The sequence below is a fragment of the Oncorhynchus mykiss genome, chromosome 23 (assembly GCF_057628025.1).
Source record: "Oncorhynchus mykiss isolate SJ-2025 chromosome 23, ASM5762802v1, whole genome shotgun sequence".
NCBI lineage: Eukaryota > Metazoa > Chordata > Actinopteri > Salmoniformes > Salmonidae > Oncorhynchus > Oncorhynchus mykiss.
In genome coordinates, this window is record NC_143044.1 from 56,412,501 (window position 1) to 56,436,331 (window position 23,831).

A 23,831-nucleotide genomic window follows, 5' to 3' on the forward strand; every position below is an offset into this window, starting at 1 on the left:
GATGATCCTTTACCCCAGTAGACTAGAGACACCATGATGTTTATAGATGAACCTTCACCCCAGTAGACTAGAGACACCATGATGTTTATAGATGACCCAGTAGACTAGAGATACCATGATGTTTATAGATTATCCTTTACCCCAGTAGACTAGAGACACCATGATGTTTATAGATGACCCAGTAGACTAGAGATACCATGATGTTTATAGATGAACCTTGACCCCAGTAGACTAGAGACACCATGATGTTTATAGATGACCCAGTAGACTAGAGAAACCATGATGTTTATAGATGACCCAGTAGACTAGAGAAACCATGATGTTTACAGATAAACCTTTACCCCAGTAGACTAGAGACACCATGATGTTTATAGATGAACCTTGACCCCAGTAGACTAGAGACACCATGATGTTTATAGATGAACCTTGACCCCAGTAGACTAGAGACACCATTATGTTTATAGATGAACCTTGACCCCAGTAGACTAGAGACACCATGATGTTTATAGATGACCCAGTAGACTAGAGACACCATGATGTTTATAGATGAACCTTTACCCAGTAGACTAGAGACACCATGATGTTTATAGATGAACCTTTACCCCAGTAGACTAGAGACACCATGATGTTTATAGATGACCCTTGACCCCAGTAGACTAGAGACACCATGATGTTTACAGATGAACCTTTACCCAGTAGACTAGAGAAACCATGATGTTTATAGATGACCCAGTAGACTAGAGACACCATGATGTTTATAGATGAACCTTGACCCCAGTAGACTAGAGACACCATGATGTTTATAGATGACCCAGTAGACTAGAGAAACCATGATGTTTATAGATGAACCTTTACCCCAGTAGACTAGAGAAACCATGATGTTTATAGATGAACCTTGACCCCAGTAGACTAGAGACACCATGATGTTTATAGATGACCCAGTAGACTAGAGACACCATGATGTTTATAGATGAACCTTTACCCCAGTAGACTAGAGACACCATGATGTTTATAGATGACCCAGTAGACTAGAGACACCATGATGTTTATAGATGACCCAGTAGACTAGAGACACCATGATGTTTATAGATGACCCAGTAGACTAGAGAAACCATGATGTTTATAGATGACCCAGTAGACTAGAGACACCATGATGTTTATAGATGAACCTTTACCCCAGTAGACTAGAGACACCATGATGTTTACAGATGACCCAGTAGACTAGAGACACCATGATGTTTATAGATGACCCAGTAGACTAGAGACACCATGATGTTTATAGATGACCCAGTAGACTAGAGACACCATGATGTTTATAGATGACCCAGTAGACTAGAGACACCATGATGTTTATAGATGAACCTTTACCCCAGTAGACTAGAGACACCATGATGTTTATAGATGAACCTTTACCCCAGTAGACTAGAGACACCATGATGTTTATAGATGACCCAGTAGACTAGAGAAACCATGATGTTTATAGATGACCCAGTAGACTAGAGAAACCATGATGTTTACAGATAAACCTTTACCCCAGTAGACTAGAGACACCATGATGTTTATAGATGAACCTTGACCCCAGTAGACTAGAGACACCATGATGTTTATAGATGAACCTTGACCCCAGTAGACTAGAGACACCATGATGTTTATAGATGAACCTTGACCCCAGTAGACTAGAGACACCATGATGTTTATAGATGACCCAGTAGACTAGAGACACCATGATGTTTATAGATGAACCTTTACCCAGTAGACTAGAGACACCATGATGTTTACAGATGACCCAGTAGACTAGAGACACCATGATGTTTATAGATGAACCTTTACCCAGTAGACTAGAGACACCATGGTGTTTACAGATGACCCAGTAGACTAGAGACACCATGATGTTTATAGATGAACCTTTACCCCAGTAGACTAGAGACACCATGATGTTCATAGTTGAACCTTTATCCCAGTAGACTAGAGACACCATGATGTTTATAGATGAACCTTTACCCCAGTAGACTAGAGACACCATGATGTTTATAGATGACCCTTGACCCCAGTAGACTAGAGACACCATGATGTTTACAGATGAACCTTTACCCAGTAGACTAGAGAAACCATGATGTTTATAGATGACCCAGTAGACTAGAGACACCATGATGTTTATAGATGAACCTTGACCCCAGTAGACTAGAGACACCATGATGTTTACAGATGACCCAGTAGACTAGAGACACCATGATGTTTACAGATGACCCAGTAGACTAGAGACACCATGATGTTTATAGATGAACCTTTACCCAGTAGACTAGAGACACCATGATGTTTACAGATGACCCAGTAGACTAGAGACACCATGATGTTTATAGATGAACCTTGACCCCAGTAGACTAGAGACACCATGATGTTTATAGATGACCCAGTAGACTAGAGACACCATGATGTTTACAGATGACCCAGTAGACTAGAGACACCATGATGTTTATAGATGAACCTTTACCCCAGTAGACTAGAGACACCATGATGTTTACAGATGAACCTTTGGGATATTATTATAATTTATGAAACGTTTTGATCTAAGACCTAGCCTCTGAACCTCAGGCTTTCGAGACCAAATGTAAAGGACGGCACCGCAATAATTAAATAACACAACAACCATGGTAGCCATGGTAACACAATGCACTACCGATGTCTATCTCTGGTATCGTTATATATCTGCTTCTTGTGGGACGGCAGGGTAGCCTAGTGGTAAGAGCGTTGGACTAGTAACCGGAAGGTTGCAAGTTCAAATCACCCGAGCTGACAAGGTACAAATCGGTCGTTCTGCCCCTGAACAAGGCAGTTAACCCACTGTTCCTAGGCCGTCATTGAAAATAAGAATTTGTTCTTAACTGACTTGCCTAGTTCAATAAAGGTAAAATAAACAGAAATAGTGGCAGGAACAAACGTAATCGGAAAAAGGCGTGTTAACAGATTGAAACATTATTCCCTGCAAAGGCTATATGCAGCGACAGCAAGACATTAATCTTTCTCAATAAACAGCTTCATCTTTTTGACGCTACCCTTGAGATGAGGGAGCAGCAGTGGTGTGGAAGGAAGGGTTATAAGCACCAACACAGCCATGCTAACTGCTAACCCTGCTAATGAGGCCCTGCTAATGCTACTGCTAATGCTACTGCTAATGCTACTGCGAATGCTAATGTAGAGTACAGGAAGCCATTGGGGTTTGTTTTTGGAAGTGGATATGCTGCTCAATAAGTAAGAAGATGAGCAAGTCAAGCAGAGTCAAGTTGACGTAGTTTAAATTTTTTTTAATCTTATGTCCTCCCTTTGTGATTGTTTAGAAGTTGTATTACAGCAGTTATTATAGATATGTCTGTTAATTAATCTGCATTTTTCCTCTGTAGAAGCAGACAGCCTGTAGAGCTGATGCCTCATGAGAACACCTGTAAGCCCTGCCCTGTGGTTGCTGCCTCCCCTGTGTGTGGTACGGATAAACACAACTACGCCTCTCAGGTACTAACATACCTCCTCTTTCTCTCAATTCAATTGTTACTCCCTGTCCCCCTCTCTCCCACCCTCTCTCTCTCCTCCTCATTCTCCCTCTCTCCCCGTCTCTCTCCCCCTCTCTCTCTCCGCCTCTCTCTCGTCTCCCCTATCTCTCTCCCCCTCTCTCTCCTCTCTCTGTCAATTCAATTCTCCCTCTCTCCCCCCTCTCTCTCTCTGCCCCTCTCTCTCATCTCCCCTCTCTCTCTCTCTCCGCCCCTCTCTCATCTCTCCCTGTATATCTCTCTCGTCTCTCCCTGTATATCTCGTCTCTCCCTGTATATCTCGTCTCTCCCTGTATATCTCTCTCGTCTCTCCCTGTATATCTCTCTCATCACTCCCTGTATATCTCTCTCGTCTCTCCCTGTATATATCGTCTCTCCCTGTATATCTCTCTCGTCTCTCCCTGTATATCTCTCTCGTCTCTCCCTGTATATCTCGTCTCTCCCTGTATATCTCATCTCTCCCTGTATATCTCGTCTCTCCCTGTATATCTCATCTCTCCCTGTATATCTCATCTCTCCCTGTATATCTGGTTCCAAGAGGACAAGTGCACTGTACCGCTGGATGAATGCAAATGCCGGTGTTCATCCCAAATGGCACCCTATTCCCTTTATAGTGCACTACTTTGACCAGGGCCCATAAGGAATAGGCTGCCATTTAGGACACAGATCAGGATGAATGCAATGCATGCGTGTGATCAATGTTTGTCTCAGGTTTGAACAGCGTAGCACCGTAGCACCGCCCACTACTTTCCCCCTTTATTGATTTATGTAGTTTTTAATTCTGACCTTGACGACTGCTCACTCAGCCCCTTCTCCCTCATCTCTCCCTCCCCCTCTCCCTCCTCTCTTCCTCTCTCCCTCCTCTCTCCCTCTCTCCCTCGTCTTTCTTTCCTCTCTCCATCCTCTTTCCCTCCTCTCTCTCTCTCTCTCTCTCTCTCTCTCTCTTTCACTCTCTCACTCTCTCTCTCCCTCCTCTCTCCTTACTGGCTCTCCTTTCTCTCTCCTCTCTCTCTCCCTCCTCTCTCGCTCTCTTTCCCTCCCCCTCCTCTCTCCCTCCCACTCTCTTTCCTCTCTCCCTCCTCTCTTCCTCCTTTCTCCTGCCTGTCTCCCTCCTCTCTCCATCCTCTCTCCTAATTTTCTCTGTCTTTCACTCTCTCCTCTCTATTTTTCTCTCTCCAGCTTCTCTCTCCTCTCTCCTCTCTCCTCTCTCCTGCCTCTGTCCCTCCTCTGTCATTTGAATGAGCAATCTGTTTTTCTGCGGTCACCCCCATAAATATTTTATCGGCATTCAAGATTACCCTGTTCAACTCAGGCAAGCCTGGACCTGGCACAGCTTCTCTCTCTCTCTACTCTCTCCTCTCTCTCTCTACTCTCTACTCTCTACTCTCTCCTCTCTACTCTCTCTCTCTACTCTCTCCTCTCTACTCTCTACTCTCTCTCTCTCTACTCTCTCTCTCTACTCTTTCCTCTCTCTCTCTACTCTCTACTCTCTCCTCTCTCTCTCTCTCTCTCTCTCTCTCTACTCTCTCCTCTCTCTCTCTCTCTCTACTCTCTCCTCTCTCTCTCTCTCTCTCTCTCTACTCTCTACTCTCTCTCTACTCTCTACTCTCTCTCTACTCTCTACTCTCTCCTCTCTCTCTACTCTCTCCTCTCTAATCTCTCTCTCTACTCTCTCTCTCTCCTCTCTCCTCTCTACTCTCTACTCTCTACTCTCTCCTCTCTCTCTCTCCTCTCTACTCTCTTTCTCTCCCTATTTCTCTCCCCCATCTCTCTCTCTCCTCTCTCCTCTCTACTCTCTACTCTCTCTCTCTACTCTCTCCTCTCTACTCTCTCTTTATCTCTCTCTCTCTCTCTCTGCTGCAGGTGAAAAGCAAGAGTGCTACTGTTGTAAATACACATTAAGCTGTGTGTGTGTGTTACTGTGTGTGTGTGTGTTCATACGTGTGTGTGTGTTCCTGTGTGTGTGTGTGTTCCTGTGTGTGTGTGTGTGTGTGTTCCTGTGTGTGTGTGTGTGTGTGTGTGTGTGTGTGTGTGTGTGTGTGTGTGTGTGTGTGTGTGTGTGTGTTCATACGTGTGTGTGTTCCTGTGTGTGTGTTCCTGTGTGTGTGTTCCTGTGTGTGTGTGTGTGTGTGTGTGTGTGTGTGTGTGTGTGTGTATGCATGCATGTGTTTCTGTGTTTTTGTGTGTATGTCATTTTAAAATGACGATTAGCTCTGTGCTCTTGTCTCTGATTAATATATACAATATATGCAAAGTATGTGGACACCCCTTCAAATGAGCTATTTCAGCCACACCCATTGCTGACAGGTGTATAAAATTGAGCACGCAGCCATGCAATCTCCATAGACAAACATTGGCAGTAGAATGGCCTTACTGAAGAGCTCAGTGACTTTCAATGTGGCATCATCATAGGATGCCACCTTTCCAACAAGTCAGTTCTTCATATTTCTGCCCTGCTAGAGCCGCCTCGGTCAACTGTAAGGGCTGTTATTGTGAAGGTGAAACATCTAGGAGCAACAACGGCCCAGCCGCAAAGTGGTAGGCCACACAAGCTCACAGAACGGGACCACCGAGTGCTGTAGTGTGTAAAAAGGGTCTGTCCTCGGTTGCAACAATCACTACCGAGTTCCAAACTGCCTCTGGAAGCAACGTCAGCACAAGAACTGTTCGTTGATAGCTTCATGAAATGGGTTTCAGGAGAACGCTACCTGCCCGAATGCACAGTTCCAACACAGAGTCCTGACCTCGACCCCATCGAACACCTTTGGGATGAGTTGGAACACCGACTGTGAACCAGGCCTAATCACCCAACATCAGTGTCAGACCTCACTAATGCAGTTGGTGTGTAGATTTGTACTGTTGTTGAACTGCAGTGTAATCTTTCTCTCTCTCCCTCTTGCTTTATCCTCTCTCTCTTTCTCTCCTCTCTCCCCGTTCTCTCTCTCTCTCTCTCTCTCTCTCTCTCTCTTTCTCTCTCCTCTCTCCCCCCTTCTATCTCTCTCTCTCTCCTCTCTCCCCCCTTCTATCTCTCTCTCTCTCTTTCTCTCCTCTCTCCCCGTTCTATCTCTCTCTCTCTCTCTCTCTCTCTCTCTCTTTCTCTCCTCTCTCCCCCCTTCTATATCTCTCTCTTTCTCTCCTCTCACCCCCTTTTATCTATCTCTCTCTCCCTTTCCTTTCTCCCCCCTTCTCTCTCTCTCTCTCTCTTTCTCTCCTCTCTCCCCCCTTCTATCTCTCTCTCTCTTTCTCTCCTCTCTCCCCCCTTCTATCTCTCTCTCTCTTTCTCTCCTCTCTCCCCCGTTCTATCTCTCTCCCCCCCCCCTCCCTCTCTCTCTCTCCTCCAGTGTAAGTTGGAGCAGCAGGGCTGTTTAACAGGGAAGGATCTGAGTGTGAAATGCCAGGGCATGTGCCCCTGTGCCACCGCTGCCGCCCCCATCACAGAGACAGAGGACAAACACGGCAAGTACACACGCACAAACTCGCACGCAGTGTGTGTTGTTCTGTCAGTGTGTGTTGTTCTGTCAGTGTGTGTTGTTCTGTCAGTGTGTGTTGTTCTGTCAGTGTGTGTTGTTCTGTCAGTGTGTGTGTTGTTCTGTCAGTGTGTGTTGTTCTGTCAGTGTGTGTTGTTCTGTCAGGGTGTGTTGTTCTGTCAGGGTGTGTTGTTCTGTCAGGGTGTGTGTTGTTCTGTCAGTGTGTGTGTTGTTCTGTCAGTGTGTGTTGTTCTGTCAGTGTGTGTGTTCTGTCAGTGTGTGTGTTGTTCTGTCAGGGTGTGTTGTTCTGTCAGGGTGTGTGTTGCTCTGTCAGTGTGTGTTGTTCTGTCAGTGTGTGTTGTTCTGTCAGTGTGTGTTGTTCTGTCAGGGTGTGTTGTTCTGTCAGTGTGTGTTGTTCTGTCAGTGTGTGTTGTTCTGTCAGTGTGTGTGTTGTTCTGTCAGTGTGTGTTGTTTGGTCAGGGTGTGTGTTGTTCTGTCAGTGTGTGTTGTTTTGTCAGTGTGTGTGTTGTTCTGTCAGGGTGTGTTGTTCTGTCAGTATGTGTTGTTCTGTCAGTGTGTGTTGTTCTGTCAGTGTGTGTGTTGTTCTGTCAGTGTGTGTTGTTCTGTCAGTGTGTGTATTGTTCTGTCAGTGTGTGTGTTGTTCTGTCAGTGTGTGTTGTTCTGTCAGTGTGTGTTGTTCTGTCAGTGTGTGTTGTTCTGTCAGTGTGTGTTGTTTGGTCAGTGTGTGTTGTTTGGTCAGTGTCGTCTGCGTGTCAAGGTCTCTAGCTATTTGACAGACAGCCGCCTGAGATAGCTAGCTGCCAACGGATGACAACATCAATTGAACGTAGCTGTTTCGTAATGGGATATGACTGAGGCCTAATGATGTGTTATTCTACGGGAGAGGATACCTTTTTCCTCCCTCACCCTACCCTCACACAGCAGCTGTCTCTCGTTGAGATCAAAACAAGTCCATCTGAGAGACTGGGGTTAGCAGGTAGGCTAGCAGTGGTCTGATTGAAAAGTCTCTGTGAGTGAAATAGTCTTTCTGTCATGATGCCGTTGGTTATTTAGAGTGGGCAGATATCACGATATCCAGACACACCATTGATTGTCCGTGACTCCTGGACGTGTGGAAATGCCAGTAGATGCAAACAGTTGTTCGTCTCAGTGTCTACTGGTACAGCAAGTTGTTGATGTCTACATTAGCTAGCTGGACTCGGTGAGACCTGTCCTACTGTATGGTAGTTGTGGACTCAGTGATACCTGTCCTACTGTATGGTAGTTAGGGACTCAGTGAGACCTGTCCTACTGTATGGTAGTTGGAGACTCGGTGAGACCTGTCCTACTGTATGGTAGTTAGGGACTCGGTGAGACCTGTCCTACTGTATGGTAGTTGTGGACTCAGTGAGACCTGTCCTACTGTATGCTAGTTGTGGACTCGGTGAGACCTGTCCTACTGTATGGTAGTTAGGGACTCGGTGAGACCTGTCCTACTGTATGGTAGTTAGGGACTCAGTGAGACCTGTCCTACTGTATGCTAGTTGTGGACTCGGTGAGACCTGTCCTACTGTATGGTAGTTAGGGACTCGGTGAGACCTGTCCTACTGTATGGTAGTTAGGGACTCAGTGAGACCTGTCCTACTCTATGGTAGTTGTGGACTCAGTGAGACCTGTCCTACTGTATGGTAGTTAGGGACTCAGTGAGACCTGTCCTACTGTATGGTAGTTAGGGACTCAGTGAGACCTGTCCTACTGTATGGTAGTTAGGGACTCGGTGAGACCTGTCCTACTGTATGGTAGTTGTGGACTCGGTGAGACCTGTCCTACTCTATGGTAGTTGTGGACTCAGTGAGACCTGTCCTACTGTATGGTAATTAGGGACTCGGTGAGACCTGTCCTACTGTATGGTAGTTGTGGACTCGGTGAGACCTGTCCTGCTGTATGGTAGTTGGGGACTCGATGAGACCTGTCCTACTGTATGGTAGTTGTGGACTCGGTGAGACCTGTCCTGCTGTATGGTAGTTGGGGACTCGATGAGACCTGTCCTACTGTATGGTAGTTAGGGACTCGTGAGACGTGTCCTACTGTATGGTAGTTAGGGACTCGGTGAGACGTGTCCTACTGTATGGTAGTTAGGGACTCGGTGAGACCTGTCCTACTCTATGGTAGTTGTGGACTCAGTGAGACCTGTCCTACTGTATGGTAGTTAGGGACTCGGTGAGACCTGTCCTACTGTATGGTAGTTAGGGACTCGGTGAGACCTGTCCTACTGTATGGTAGTTAGGGACTCGGTGAGACCTGTCCTACTGTATGGTAGTTGTGGACTCAGTGAGACCTGTCCTACTGTATGGTAGTTAGGGACTCGGTGAGACCTGTCCTACTGTATGGTAGTTAGGGACTCAGTGAGACCTGTCCTACTGTATGGCAGTGGTGGACTCGGTGAGACCTGTCCTGCTGTATGGTAGTTGGGGACTCGATGAGACCTGTCCTACTGTATGGTAGTTAGGGACTCGGTGAGACGTGTCCTACTGTATGGTAGTTAGGGACTCGGTGAGACGTGTCCTACTGTATGGTAGTTAGGAACTCGGTGAGACCTGTCCTACTCTATGGTAGTTGTGGACTCAGTGAGACCTGTCCTACTGTATGGTAGTTAGGGACTCGGTGAGACCTGTCCTACTGTATGGTAGTTAGGGACTCGGTGAGACCTGTCCTACTGTATGGTAGTTAGGGACTCGGTGAGACCTGTCCTACTGTATGGTAGTTGTGAACTCAGTGAGACCTGTCCTACTGTATGGTAGTTAGGGACTCGGTGATACCTGTCCTACTGTATGGTAGTTAGGGACTCAGTGAGACCTGTCCTACTGTATGGTAGTTGTGGACTCAGTGAGACCTGTCCTACTGTATGGTAGTTGGGGACTCGTGAGACCTGTCCTACTGTATGGTAGTTGGGGACTCAGTGAGACCTCCTGTCCTACTGTATGGTAGTTAGGGACTCGGTGAGACCTGTCCTACTGTATGGTAGTTAGGGACTCGGTGAGACCTGTCCTACTGTATGGTAGTTAGGGACTCGTGAGACCTGTCCTACTGTATGGTAGTTAGGGACTCGGTGAGACCTGTCCTACTGTATGGTAGTTGGGGACTCGTGAGACCTGTCCTACTGTATGGTAGTTGTGGACTCGGTGAGACCTGTCCTACTGTATGGTAGTTGGGGACTCGGTGAGACCTGTCCTACTGTATGGTAGTTAGGGACTCGGTGAGACGTGTCCTACTGTATGGTAGTTAGGGACTCGGTGAGACCTGTCCTACTGTATGGTAGTTAGGGACTCGGTGAGACGTGTCCTACTGTATGGTATTTGGGGACTCGGTGAGACCTGTCCTACTGTATGGTAGTTGGAGACTCGGTGAGACCTGTCCTACTGTATGGTAGTTGGGGACTTGGTGAGACCTGTCCTACTGTATGGTAGTTAGGGACTCAGTGAGACCTGTCCTACTGTATGGTAGTTAGGGACTCGGTGAGACCTGTCCTACTGTATGGTAGTTAGGGACTCGGTGAGACCTGTCCTACTGTATGGTAGTTAGGGACTCGGTGAGACCTGTCCTACTGTATGGTAGTTAGGGACTCGGTGAGACGTGTCCTACTGTATGGTAGTTGTGGACTCAGTGAGACCTGTCCTACTGTATGGTAGTTGTGGACTCGTGTGTGTGTGTGTGAGAGAGTGTGAGTGTGAGTGTGAGTGTGAGTGTGTCAGTGTCTGTGTCTGTGTCTGTGTCTCTGTCTGTCTGTCTGTCTGTCTGTCTGTCTGTCTGTCTGTCTGTCTGTCTGTCTGTCTGTCTGTCTGTCTGTCTGTCTGTCTGTCTGTCTGTCTGTCTGTCTGTCTGTCTGTCTGTCTGTCTGTCTGTCTGTCTGTGTGTGTGTGTGTGTGTGTGTGTGTGTGTGTCTGTGTCTGTGTGTGTGTGTGTGTGTGTGTGTTATGTTATGAACTGTAGGGTTTCCCTTTCTTTCCCTCAGCAGAGAGCTGTACCGGGCAGGACCTGGCAGACCTTGGAGACCGCCTCAGAGACTGGTTCCAACTGCTCCATGGAAACGCCAAGCAGAACAACTCAGGCAAGCCTGGACCTGGCACCGCCTCAGGTGAGTGTGTTTGTGTGTCCCTGGAGCTGGCACCGCCTCTGTCTCTCTTTCTCCCTCTATCTGTCCTCTATTCTCTCTCTCTCTCTCTCGCTCTCTCTCACTCTCTCACTCTTCTCTCTCTCTCTCACTCTCTCACTCTTCTCTCTCTCTCTCTCCTCTCTCTCTCTCTCCTCTACTCTCTCTCGTCTCTCTCTCTCTCTCTCTCTCTCTCTCTCTCATTCCTCTCTCTCTCCTCTCTTCCAGTACACTCCTTTATGTTCTGATTGACAGCTGACATCTCAGTTATGACAGTCCCGTAATGAAATCTTCACCCAATAAAGAGCTATACACAAAGTAGCACCTTCCTGTCTGAGTTGCAATGTGTTTGAAAGTCATCAGTGTCACAGACAGATCGTATTGAATTCAACTCAGTACCACGTTGTATCATGCGAAAAGTAAAGGGAGATTTAATATTGGTTTCCTACGTGGCCCTCAAGCTGAAAATAACAAACAAAACATGGTGCAGATGGCAATACAGAAGGGTCTCCTCACAGAGACACCCTCTCAGATGTTCTCCCAGACCCAGAACCCAGGAGGGCTGAAGCCCCACCCCATAGTAGAGGGAGGAGAGACAGGGAACAGAGAGAGAACAGCGTGACATCACAACAACATGACAGCACAGCAACATGACAGCACAGCAACATGACATCACAGCAACATGACATCACAGCAACATGACATCACAGCAACATGACGTCACAGCAACATGACATCAAAACAACGTGACATCACAACAACATGACAGCACACAACATGACATCACAGCAACATGACATCACAGGAACATGGCATCAAAACAACGTGACATCACAGCAACATGGCATCACAGCAACAAGACATCACAGCAACATGACATCACAGCAACATGACATCACAACATCATGACATCACAAAGCTCCCATTCACACAACTCCTGAAGAATAACAGATCAGGGTGAAACATAGAACTGTACATGGATGAAATATGGATTATGACACTGGCCAGTATAATAAAGGATAAACACAATAAACATTCATACATCCACTCTGTCATTCTGAGCCCTCCCGTCTAGAGACAGCAGGAGAGGAGGAGAGACAGGAGAGACAGGGAACAGAGAGAGAACAGCGTGACATCACAACAACATGACAGCACAAGTGAAGGCCTGTGAAGGCCTCCTTTAAAATGCCTTATGTGGCAGTAGGCAGGAAGAGGAGAAGTGAAGTGAATCACATTCACAATCAAGTCATTTCCTTGTATTTGTTTAGCCAGGATAGTCCCCTCAGTAACACCTGCCACTGTTTTCCAGGGAGTCCTGGGCTCCGTAAACTAAATCACATTTAGTTTTAACTTGGTCTTTTGTTTTGATTTAATTTAATTGACCTGGGATTTGATTTGACCTTGATTTGATGTGTCTTGAAAGACATCTCGTAAAATAAAATGTATAATTATTATGTGCATGTTTTCTCTCCTCAGTCCTGGACAAGAGCCTGGTGGCCAGCTGTAAGGATTCCATAGGCTGGATGTTCTCGAAGCTGGATACTAATAATGACCTGTATCTGGACCAGGTAACTTTGTCTTGTCTGATAGTCCTTTCATTTGTTTTACCACGGAGGACCACTTTGAAAACAAGTGTTTTAATGAATACTTTCAGGTGTTATCTTTCTGGGATCAGATTGCTCATCTCGTTTGACATGTACAGTACGTGATATGTGTTATTTTCACACCAAATAAATGTAAAAATACATTTTAATTTCAGGCCGAGCTGGCAGCTATCAACCTGGACAAGTATGAGGTGTGCATCCGCCCCTTCTTCAACTCCTGTGACGGCTACAAGGATGGGAGGGTATCCACCGCAGAGTGGTGCCTCTGCTTCTGGAGGGAAAGTGAGTTACTGACTGACTGACTGACTGACTGACTGACTGACTGACTGACTGACTGACTGGCTGACTGGCTGACTGACTGGCTGACCCAGGGTTCTGCTTCTGGAGGGAAAGTGAGTTACTGACTGGCTGACTGACTGACTGACTGACTGACTGACTGACTGACTGACTGGCTGACTGACTGGCTGACTGGCTGACTGACTGGCTGACCCAGGGTTCTGCTTCTGGAGGGAAAGTGAGTTACTGACTGGCTGACTGACTGACTGACTGGCTGACTGACTGACTGGCTGGCTGGCTAACTGACTGACTGACTGACTGGCTGACTGACTGGCTGACTGACTGGCTGACTGACTGGCTGAATGACTGACTGACTGGCTGACTGACTGACTGGCTGACTGACTGACTGACTGACTGGCTGACTGACTGACTGGCTGACTGACTGACTGGCTGACTGGCTGACTGACTGGCTGACTGACTGACTGACCCAGGGTTCTGCTTCTGGAGGGAAAGTGAGTTACTGACTGATTGACTGACTGACTGACTGACTGACCCAGGGTTCTGCTTATGGAGGGAAAGTGAGTTACTGACTGATTGACTGACTGACTGACTGACTGACCCAGGGTTCTGCTTCTGGAGGGAAAGTGAGTGTTACTGACTGATTGACTGACTGACTGGCTGACTGGCTGGCTGACTGACTGACTGACTGACTGACCCAGGGTTCTGCTTATGGAGGGAAAGTGAGTTACTGACTGATTGACTGACTGACTGACTGACTGACCCAGGGTTCTGCTTCTGGAGGGAAAGTGAGTGTGTGACCAATCTGGGGTTTAAGGGACCACAATGGAAATAAGTCCTGTCCGTATTGTGCTAACCCTGACAAGTTTTTAAAATCAAACTATTTTTTTTTAAACTGTCAAATAAAATCAATCTTAAGGCTGTGTTAGACTGCTGAGATCCACTGTTGTATAAATACATCACCAATAGTGTTGCCTCTGCTCCTGGGGATGTGAGTGTTACTGACTGACTGACTCTCTCTCGTTCTCTCTCTCTCGCTCTCTCTCTCTCTCTCTCTCTCTCTCTCTTTCTCTCTTTCTCTTTCTCTCTCTCCCGTTCTCTTTCTCTCTCTATCTCTCTCTCTCTTTCTGCCTCTCTCTCTCTTTCTGTCTCTCTCTTTCTCTTCCTCTCTTTCTCTTCCTCTTCCTCTCTTTCTCTTCCTCTCTCTCTCTTTCTGTCTCTCTCTTTCTCTTCCTGTCTCTCTCTTTCTCCTCCTGTCTCTCTCTCTCTCCCCCTCTCTCTCTCCCCCTCTCTCTCTCTCCCTCTCTCTCTCTGTCTCTCTCTCTCTCGCTGTCTCTCTCTCTCCCTCTCTCTCTCTCTCTCTCTCATCCAAAGTCATCCATTATGCTAGTTCACTCAGCACTTAGTTGATAATCAATAAGAGTATAAAAGAATGAAATACAAGATTTACTAAACCAATCAATGCAGGAGAAAAGTGTGATTATGAAAACGATTGATTGAAATTCCATTTAGAATAGAACGGTTGAAATGCTTTTTCTGGCATCACGTCTATGTTGTCTTCCTCAGAGCCCGCTTGTCTGGCTGAACTAGAGAGGATCCAGGTTCAACAAGTGGCCAAGAAGAAGCCTGGTAAGTGTCTGTCTTATATCAGGGACTTTACAGGAAATTGTCCCAAATGGCACCCTATTCCCTACATAGTGCACTACTTTTGCCCAGGGTATATATGGCTGTGGTTAAAAGTAGTGCACTATGTAGGGAATAGGGTATCATTTGGGATGCACACAATGAGATGAATTAATTTAGTATATTGGTGTCTATGACTCTGCTGTCAACTGGAAGGTTTTCTATATTGGTGTCTATGACTCTGTTATCAACTGGAAGGTTTTCTATATTGGTGTCTATGACTCTGCTATCAACTGGAAGGTTTTCTATATTGGTGTCTATGACTCTGCTATCAACTGGAAGGTTTTCTATATTGGTGTCTATGACTCTGCTATCAACTGGAAGGTTTTCTATATTGGTGTCTATGACTCTGCTATCAACTGGAAGGTTTTCTATATTGGTGTCTATGACTCTGCTATCAACTGGAAGGTTTTCTATATTGGTGTCTATGACTCTGCTATCAACTGGAAGGTTTTCTATATTGGTGTCTATGACTCTGCTATCAACTGGAAGGTTTTCTATATTGGTGTCTATGACTCTGCTATCAACTGAAAGGTTTTCTATATTGGTGTCTATGACTCTGCTATCAACTGGAAGGTTTTCTATATTGGTGTCTATGACTCTGCTATCAACTGGAAGGTTTTCTATATTGGTGTCTATGACTCTGTTATCAACTGGAAGGTTTTCTATATTGGTGTCTATGACTCTGCTGTCAACTGAAAGGTTTTCTATATTGGTGTCTATGACTCTGCTATCAACTGGAAGGTTTTCTATATTGGTGTCTATGACTCTGCTATCAACTGGAAGGTTTTCTATATTGGAGTCTATGACTCTGCTATCAACTGGAAGGTTTTCCATATTGGTGTCTATGACTCTGCTATCAACTGGAAGGTTTTCTATATTGGAGTCTATGACTCTGCTATCAACTGGAAGGTTTTCTATATTGGTGTCTATGACTCTGCTATCAACTGGAAGGTTTTCTATATTGGTGTCTATGACTCTGCTATCAACTGGAAGGTTTTCTATATTGGTGTCTATGACTCTGTTATCAACTGGAAGGTTTTCTATATTGGTGTCTATGACTCTGCTATCAACTGGAAGGTGTTCTATATTGGTGTCTATGACTCTGCTATCAACTGGAAGGTTTTCTATATTAGTGTCTATGACTCTGCTATCAACTGGAAGGTTTTCTATATTGGTGTCTATGACTCTGCTATCAACTGAAAGGTTTTCTATATTGGTTTCTATGACTCTGCTATCAACTGGAAGGTTTCTATATTGGTGTCTATGACTCTGCTATCAACTGGAAGGTTTTCTATATTGGTGTCAATGACTCTGCTATCAACTGGAAGGTTTTCTATATTGGTGTCTATGACTCTGCTATCAACTGGAAGGTTTTCTATATTGGTGTCTATGACTCTGCTATCAACTGGAAGGTTTTCTATATTGGTGTCTATGACTCTGCTATCAACTGGAAGGTTTTCTATATTGGTGTCTATGACTCTGCTATCAACTGAAAGGTTTTCTATATTAGTGTCTATGACTCTGCTATCAACTGGAAGGTTTTCTATATTGGTGTCTATGACTCTGCTATCAACTGAAAGGTTTTCTATATTAGTGTCTATGACTCTGCTATCAACTGGAAGGTTTTCTATATTGGTGTCTATGACTCTGCTATCAACTGAAAGGTTTTCTATATTAGTGTCTATGACTCTGCTATCAACTGGAAGGTTTTCTATATTGGTGTCTATGACTCTGCTATCAACTGGAAGGTTTTCTATATTGGTGTCTATGACTCTGCTATCAACTGGAAGGTTTTCTATATTGGTGTCTATGACTCTGCTATCAACTGGAAGGTTTTCTATATTGGTGTCTATGACTCTGTTATCAACTGGAAGGTTTTCTATATTGGTGTCTATGACTCTGCTATCAACTGGAAGGTGTTCTATATTGGTGTCTATGACTCTGCTATCAACTGGAAGGTTTTCTATATTAGTGTCTATGACTCTGCTATCAACTGGAAGGTTTTCTATATTGGTGTCTATGACTCTGCTATCAACTGAAAGGTTTTCTATATTGGTTTCTATGACTCTGCTATCAACTGGAAGGTTTCTATATTGGTGTCTATGACTCTGCTATCAACTGGAAGGTTTTCTATATTGGTGTCAATGACTCTGCTATCAACTGGAAGGTTTTCTATATTGGTGTCTATGACTCTGCTATCAACTGGAAGGTTTTCTATATTGGTGTCTATGACTCTGCTATCAACTGGAAGGTTTTCTATATTGGTGTCTATGACTCTGCTATCAACTGGAAGGTTTTCTATATTGGTGTCTATGACTCTGCTATCAACTGAAAGGTTTTCTATATTAGTGTCTATGACTCTGCTATCAACTGGAAGGTTTTCTATATTGGTGTCTATGACTCTGCTATCAACTGAAAGGTTTTCTATATTAGTGTCTATGACTCTGCTATCAACTGGAAGGTTTTCTATATTGGTGTCTATGACTCTGCTATCAACTGAAAGGTTTTCTATATTAGTGTCTATGACTCTGCTATCAACTGGAAGGTTTTCTATATTGGTGTCTATGACTCTGCTATCAACTGGAAGGTTTTCTATATTGGTGTCTATGACTCTGCTATCAACTGGAAGGTTTTCTATATTGGTGTCTATGACTCTGCTATCAACTGGAAGGTTTTCTATATTGGTGTCTATGACTCTGCTGTCAACTGGAAGGTTTTCTATATTGGTGTCTATGACTCTGCTATCAACTGGAAGGTTTTCTATATTGGTGTCTATGACTCTGCTATCAACTGGAAGGTTTTCTATATTGGTGTCTATGACTCTGCTATCAACTGGAAGGTTTTCTATATTGGTGTCTATGACTCTGCTATCAACTGAAAGGTTTTCTATATTGGTGTCTATGACTCTGTTATCAACTGGAAGGTTTTCTATATTGGTGTCTATGACTCTGCTATCAACTGGAAGGTTTTCTATATTAGTGTCTATGACTCTGCTATCAACTGGAAGGTTTTCTATATTGGTGTCTATGACTCTGCTATCAACTGGAAGGTTTCTATATTAGTGTCTATGACTGCTATCAACTGGAAGGTTTTCTATATTGGTGTCTATGACTCTGCTATCAACTGGAAGGTTTTCTATATTGGTGTCTATGACTCTGCTATCAACTGGAAGGTGTTCTATATTGGTGTCTATGACTCTGCTATCAACTGGAAGGTTTCTATATTAGTGTCTATGACTCTGTTATCAACTGGAAGGTTTTCTATATTGGTGTCTATGACTCTGCTATCAACTGGAAGGTTTTCTATATTGGTGTCTATGACTCTGCTATCAACTGGAAGGTTTTCTATATTGGTGTCTATGACTCTGCTATCAACTGAAAGGTTTTCTATATTGGTGTCTATGACTCTGCTATCAACTGGAAGGTTTTCTATATTGGTGTCAATGACTCTGCTATCAACTGGAAGGTTTTCTATATTGGTGTCTATGACTCTGCTATCAACTGGAAGGTTTTCTATATTGGTGTCTATGACTCTGCTATCAACTGAAAGGTTTTCTATATTGGTGTCTATGACTCTGCTATCAACTGGAAGGTTTTCTATATTGGTGTCTATGACTCTGTTATCAACTGGAAGGTTTTCTATATTGGTGTCTATGACTCTGCTATCAACTGGAAGGTTTTCTATATTGGTGTCTATGACTCTGCTATCAACTGGAAGGTTTTCTATATTGGTGTCTATGACTCTGCTATCAACTGGAAGGTTTTCTATATTGGTGTCTATGACTCTGCTATCAACTGGAAGGTTTTCTATATTGGTGTCTATGACTCTGCTATCAACTGGAAGGTTTTCTATATTGGTGTCTATGACTCTGCTATCAACTGGAAGGTTTTCTATATTGGTGTCTATGACTCTGCTGTCAACTGGAAGGTTTTCTACTATATTGTATTAGTTGTGGTTTCTTCTGAAGAACAGGTCGTTACGTCACACAGACGTTGGAATAGTTTCCGTGTGTTTCCTGGACATATGTTTCACATAAGAAATACAGGTGTGTTGTGTTTCCTGGACATATGTTTCACATAAGAAATACAGGTGTGTGTGTTTCCTGGACATATGTTTCACATAAGAAATACAGGTGTGTGTGTTTCCTGGACATATGTTTCACATAAGAAATACAGGTGTGTGTGTTTCCTGGACATATGTTTCACATAAGAAATACAGGTGTGTGTGTTTCCTGGACATATGTTTCACATAAGGAATACAGGGGTGTGTGTTTCCTGGACATATGTTTCACATAAGGAATACAGGTGTGGAGGATCTATTCCCACTGATCTACTCGTCAGCCTGTTCTGGTGTAGGCGGGTGTTAGCTGCTGCTGCTAGCGTCTGCCCGTGTTGTGGCTGGTGTGTGTCTGTGTAGTGAGGTACAGTGTGTGTGTCTGTGCGGTGAGGTACTGTGTGTGTGTAGTTGTGTAGTGCAGAGAAGGTGCCTGGAGCACATCGTGTTAGGATTGTGCCGTGGCTAGTGTGTGTGTGTGTGTGTGTGTGTGTGTGTGTGTGTGTGTGTGTGTGTGTGTGTGTGTGTGTGTGTGTGTGTGTGTGTGTGTGTGTGTGTGTGTGTGTGTGTGTGTGTGTGTGTGTAGTTGTGTAACAAGGTGTCTGCAGCAACAGGGAAGCTGGAGGATGCTCATTAAACAGACAGGCAGCAGCCAGAATCAAGGCCTAATCAGGCTGATTGGAGAGCAGTGCTAAGGTGAACCCCATGGAGCCCACAGCAGGCTCAGAGAGAGAGGGGTTTTTATTTCATTATTCCTTTATTAGTCCAACAGTTACATCACCAACAGAACAAACCCCACTTCACTTCAACAGACTAGAAAGTTAAAACCAAGCCCCCCTCCTCGTCCGGGGTATATAGAGCCCCCTCTGACGCCCCACACCACTACAAAGTCCTCCGGATGGTTCCCCAGCCTCCCCCCATATAGATGGTTCAGTGTCAGCCGAGGCGGAACCAGGCCCAGCAGCACATCTCTGGGCTCCGTACACCCCCCCCCCCCCCCCTGCATCTCATGTTTCCTGATCTTCCACACTGCCATTCTGGTCTGACCCAACACCCCCTCCTCACAGAACAGACACCCCCGTCCCCACAGAACAGACACCCCCCTCCCCACAGAACAGACACCCACTCCCCACAGAACAGACACCCCCTCCCCACAGAACAGACACCCCCTCCCCACAGAACAGACACCCCCTCCCCACAGAACAGACACCCCCTCCCCACAGAACAGACACCCCCTCCCCACAGAACAGACACCCCCCTCCCCACAGAACAGACACCCCCCTCCCCACAGAACAGACACCCCCTCTCCACAGAACAGACACCCCCTCCCCACAGAACAGACACCCCCCTCCCCACAGAACAGACACCCCCTCCCCACAGAACAGACACCCCCTCCTCACAGAACAGACACCCCCCTCCCCACAGAACAGACACCCTCTCCCCACAGAACAGACACCCCCATCCTCACAGAACAGACACCTCCCTCCTCACAGAACAGACACCCCCTCCCCACAGAACAGACATCCCCTCCCCACAGAGCAGACACCCTCTCCCCACAGAACAGACACCCCCTCCTCACAGAACAGACACCCCTCATCACAGAACAGACACCCCCTCCCCACAGAACAGACACCCCCTCCCCACAGAATAGACACGCCAACATCCTCTCAGTGAAGAACCTGGTCCCAACCTCCCCTACCAGACCGTTCGTTGCCCTCAGCCCATGCAGAATGGTCTTCCTGAGCCATCTTCACAGACACGGTGTACAGAGCCTTTTAGCTGGCTGTGGAAAAGGCCCCCGGCTCTGAAGTCTTGAATGATAGGATCATTTCCTCACCCTCCTGGTGTTCCTCTGCAGTGGCAGCAATGGCGAAAGGCGGCAGGTCAGTGTCATTCGTGGTTAGACGGTCCAGTCTCTGCCTCCTCCTCGGCAGCTCTCTGAACGAGCCCGGTAGTGTAGCACGGACCCCCTCCACCTCCTGCTGTACACGGACCCCTCCACCTCCTGCTGTAGCACGGACCCCCTCCACCTCCTGCTGTACACGGACCCCCTCCACCTCCTGCTGTACACGGACCCCCTCCACCTCCTGCTGTAGCACGGACCCCCTCCACCTCCTGCTGTACACGGACCCCTCCACCTCCTGCTGTAGCACGGACCCCTCCACCTCCTGCTGTAGCACGGACCCCCTCCACCTCCTGCTGTAGCACGGACCCCCTCCACCTCCTGCTGTAGCACGGACCCCCTCCACCTCCTGCTGTAGCACGGACCCCTTCCACCTCCTGCTGTAGCACGGACCCCCTCCACCTCCTGCTGTAGCACGGACCCCCTCCACCTCCTGCTGTAGCACGGACCCCTTCCACCTCCTGCTGTACACGGACCCCTCCACCTCCTGCTGTACACGGACCCCTCCACCTCCTGCTGTAGCACGGACCCCCTCCACCTCCTGCTGCAGCACAGACCACCTCCTACTGTAGCACGGACCCCTTCCACCTCCTGCTGTAGTACAGACCCCTTCCACCTCCTGCTGTAGTACGGACCCCCTCCACCTCCTGCTGTAGCACGGACCCCCTCCACCTCCTGCTGTAGCACGGACCCCTTCCACCTCCTGCTGTAGTACGGACCCCCTCCACCTCCTGCTGTACACGGACCCCTCCACCTCCTGCTGTAGTACAGACCCCTTCCACCTCCTGTTGTAGTACAGACCCCCGCCACCTCCTGCTGTAGTACAGACCCCTTCCACCTCCTGTTGTAGTACAGACCCCCGCCACCTCCTGCTGTAGCACGGACCCCCTCCACCTCCTGCTGTAGCACAGACCCCCTTCCACCTCCTGCTGTAGCACAGACCCCCACACCTCCTGCTGTAGCACAGACCCCCTCCACCTCCTGCTGTAGTACAGACCCCTTCCACCTCCTGCTGTAGTACAGACCCCCTCCACCTCCTGCTGTAGTTTGTCTGTAATTACACTGGGCACATCACCCTGCGTGTCTGTAATTACACTGGGCACATCATGCTGCGTGTCTGTAATTACACTGGGCACATCACCCTGCGTGTCTGTAATTACACTGGGCACATCACCCTGCGTGTCTGTAATTACACTGGGCACATCATTCTGCGTGTCTGTGAGACAGGCGTATCAGCCTCGGAGTCATGATCTCCCCGCCACGGCAACCTGGCTTCATCAACATCATCAACATTAACATCAACAGTATTGGCGACGGAATCTGTGCCCTGCTCATCCCGCTCCCTGTGCCCTGCTCTCCCTGTGCCCTGCTCTCCCTGCTCCCTGTGCCCTGCTCTCCCTGTGCCCTGCTCTCCCTGTGCCCTGCTCTCCCTGCTCCCTGTGCCCTGCTCTCCCTGTGCCCTGCTCTCCCCGCTCCCTGTGACCTGCTCTCCCTGTGCCCTGCTTTCCCTGCTCCCTGTGCCCTGCTCTCCCTGTGCCCTGCTCTCCCTGTGCCCTGCTCTCCCCGCTCCCTGTGCCCTGCTCTCCCCGCTCCCTGTGCCCTGCTCTCCCTGCTCCCTGTGCCCTGCTCTCCCTGTGCCCTTCTCCCTGTGCCCTGCTCTCCCCGCTCCCTGTGCCCTGCTCTCCCCGCTCCCTGTGCCCTGCTCTCCCCGCTCCCTGTGCCCTGCTCTCCCTGCTCCCTGTGCCCTGCTCTCCCTGTGCCCTGCTCTCCCTGTGCCCTGCTCTCCCTGTGCCCTGCTCTCCCTGCTACCTGTGCCCTGCTCTCCCTGTGCCCTGCTCTCCCTGCTCCCTGTGCCCTGCTCTCCCTGCTCCCTGTGCCCTGCTCTCCCTGTGCCCTGCTCTCCCTGTGCCCTGCTCTCCCCGCTCCCTGTGCCCTGCTCTCCCCGCTCCCTGTGCCCTGCTCTCCCCGCTCCCTGTGCCCTGCTCCCTGTGCCCTGCTCTCCCCGCTCCCTGTGCCCTGCTCTCCCCGCTCCCTGTGCCCTGCTCTCCCTGCTCCCTGTGCCCTGCTCATCCCGCTCCCTGTGCCCTGCTCTCCCTGCTCCCTGTGCCTGCATGCCTGCCGCTTATCTCCAATCTCCCCACAATCAAAACTTCAGACTGTAGTCACATTAACCATGTAGACTTTCACCTCATACGTCACCTGATACCAGATACATAAGTTAGAGTAACACCATCCGCTTGATAAGGTGCTCCTCTTTCAGAAACACAGCTACTTCCTTATTCATTTCCTCCCTCCCTCCCCTCCTTTCCTCCCTCCCTCCCTCCCTCCCTCCCTTCCTCCTCCTCTCAGTCCCTGCTCTCACTCCCTCCCCTCCCTTCTCTCACTCCCTCCCCTCCCTTCTCTCACTCCCTCCTCTCACTCCCTCCCCTCCCTCCTCTCCCTCCCTCCTCTCACTCCCCTCCCTCCTCTCACACCCTCCTCTCCTTTCCTCCTCTGCCTCCCTCCTCTCCCTCCCTCCTCCTCTCACGCCTCCTCTCCCTCCCTCCCTCCCCTCCCTTCTCTCCCTCCCTCCTCTCACTCCTCCTCTCCCTCCCTCCCTCCCTTCTCTCACTCCTTCCTCTCTCCTCCTCTCCTTCCCTCCTCTGCCTCCCGCCTCCTCTCCCTCCCTCCCTCCCTCCCTCCCCTCCCTCCCTCACTCCTCTCACTCCCTCCCCTCCCTCCTATCCCTCCTTCCTCTCACTCCTCCTCTCACTCCTCCTCCTCTCACTCCCTCCTCTCCCTCCCTTCCTCCTCCTCTCCCTCCTCTCTCTCACTCCCTCCTCTCCCTCCCTTCCTCCTCCTCTCCCTCCTCTCCCTCCCTCCCTCCTCTCCCTCCCTCCCTCCCTCCTCCTCTCACTCCCTCCCCTTCCTCCTCTCCCTCCTCTCCCTCTCTCCTCCCCTCACTCCTCCTCTCCCTCACTCCCCTCCCTCCTCTCACACCCTCCTCTCCTTCCCTCCTCTGCCTACCTCCTCTCCCTTCATCCTCCTCTCACGCCTCCTCTCCCTCCCTCCCCTCCCTTCTCTCACTCCCTCCTCTCACCTCCTCTCCCTCCCTCCTCTCACTCCTCCTCTCCCTCCCTCCCTCCCTCCTCT

At 47.9% G+C, this 23,831-nt stretch overlaps 1 protein-coding gene across 1 annotated transcript in view; it reads left to right on the forward strand.

Moving 5' to 3' along the window:
- LOC118966076 (testican-2) overlaps positions 1-23,831 on the forward strand; it is a 113,546-nt gene that overhangs the window by 57,959 nt on the left and 31,756 nt on the right. The window contains exons 4-9 of the mRNA XM_090217729.1: positions 3,399-3,507; positions 6,884-6,998; positions 11,022-11,144; positions 12,636-12,727; positions 12,919-13,045; positions 14,624-14,686. Coding sequence (XP_090073855.1) covers positions 3,399-3,507; positions 6,884-6,998; positions 11,022-11,144; positions 12,636-12,727; positions 12,919-13,045; positions 14,624-14,686 — 629 coding nt within the window. The remainder of the gene's footprint in view (positions 1-3,398; positions 3,508-6,883; positions 6,999-11,021; positions 11,145-12,635; positions 12,728-12,918; positions 13,046-14,623; positions 14,687-23,831) is intronic.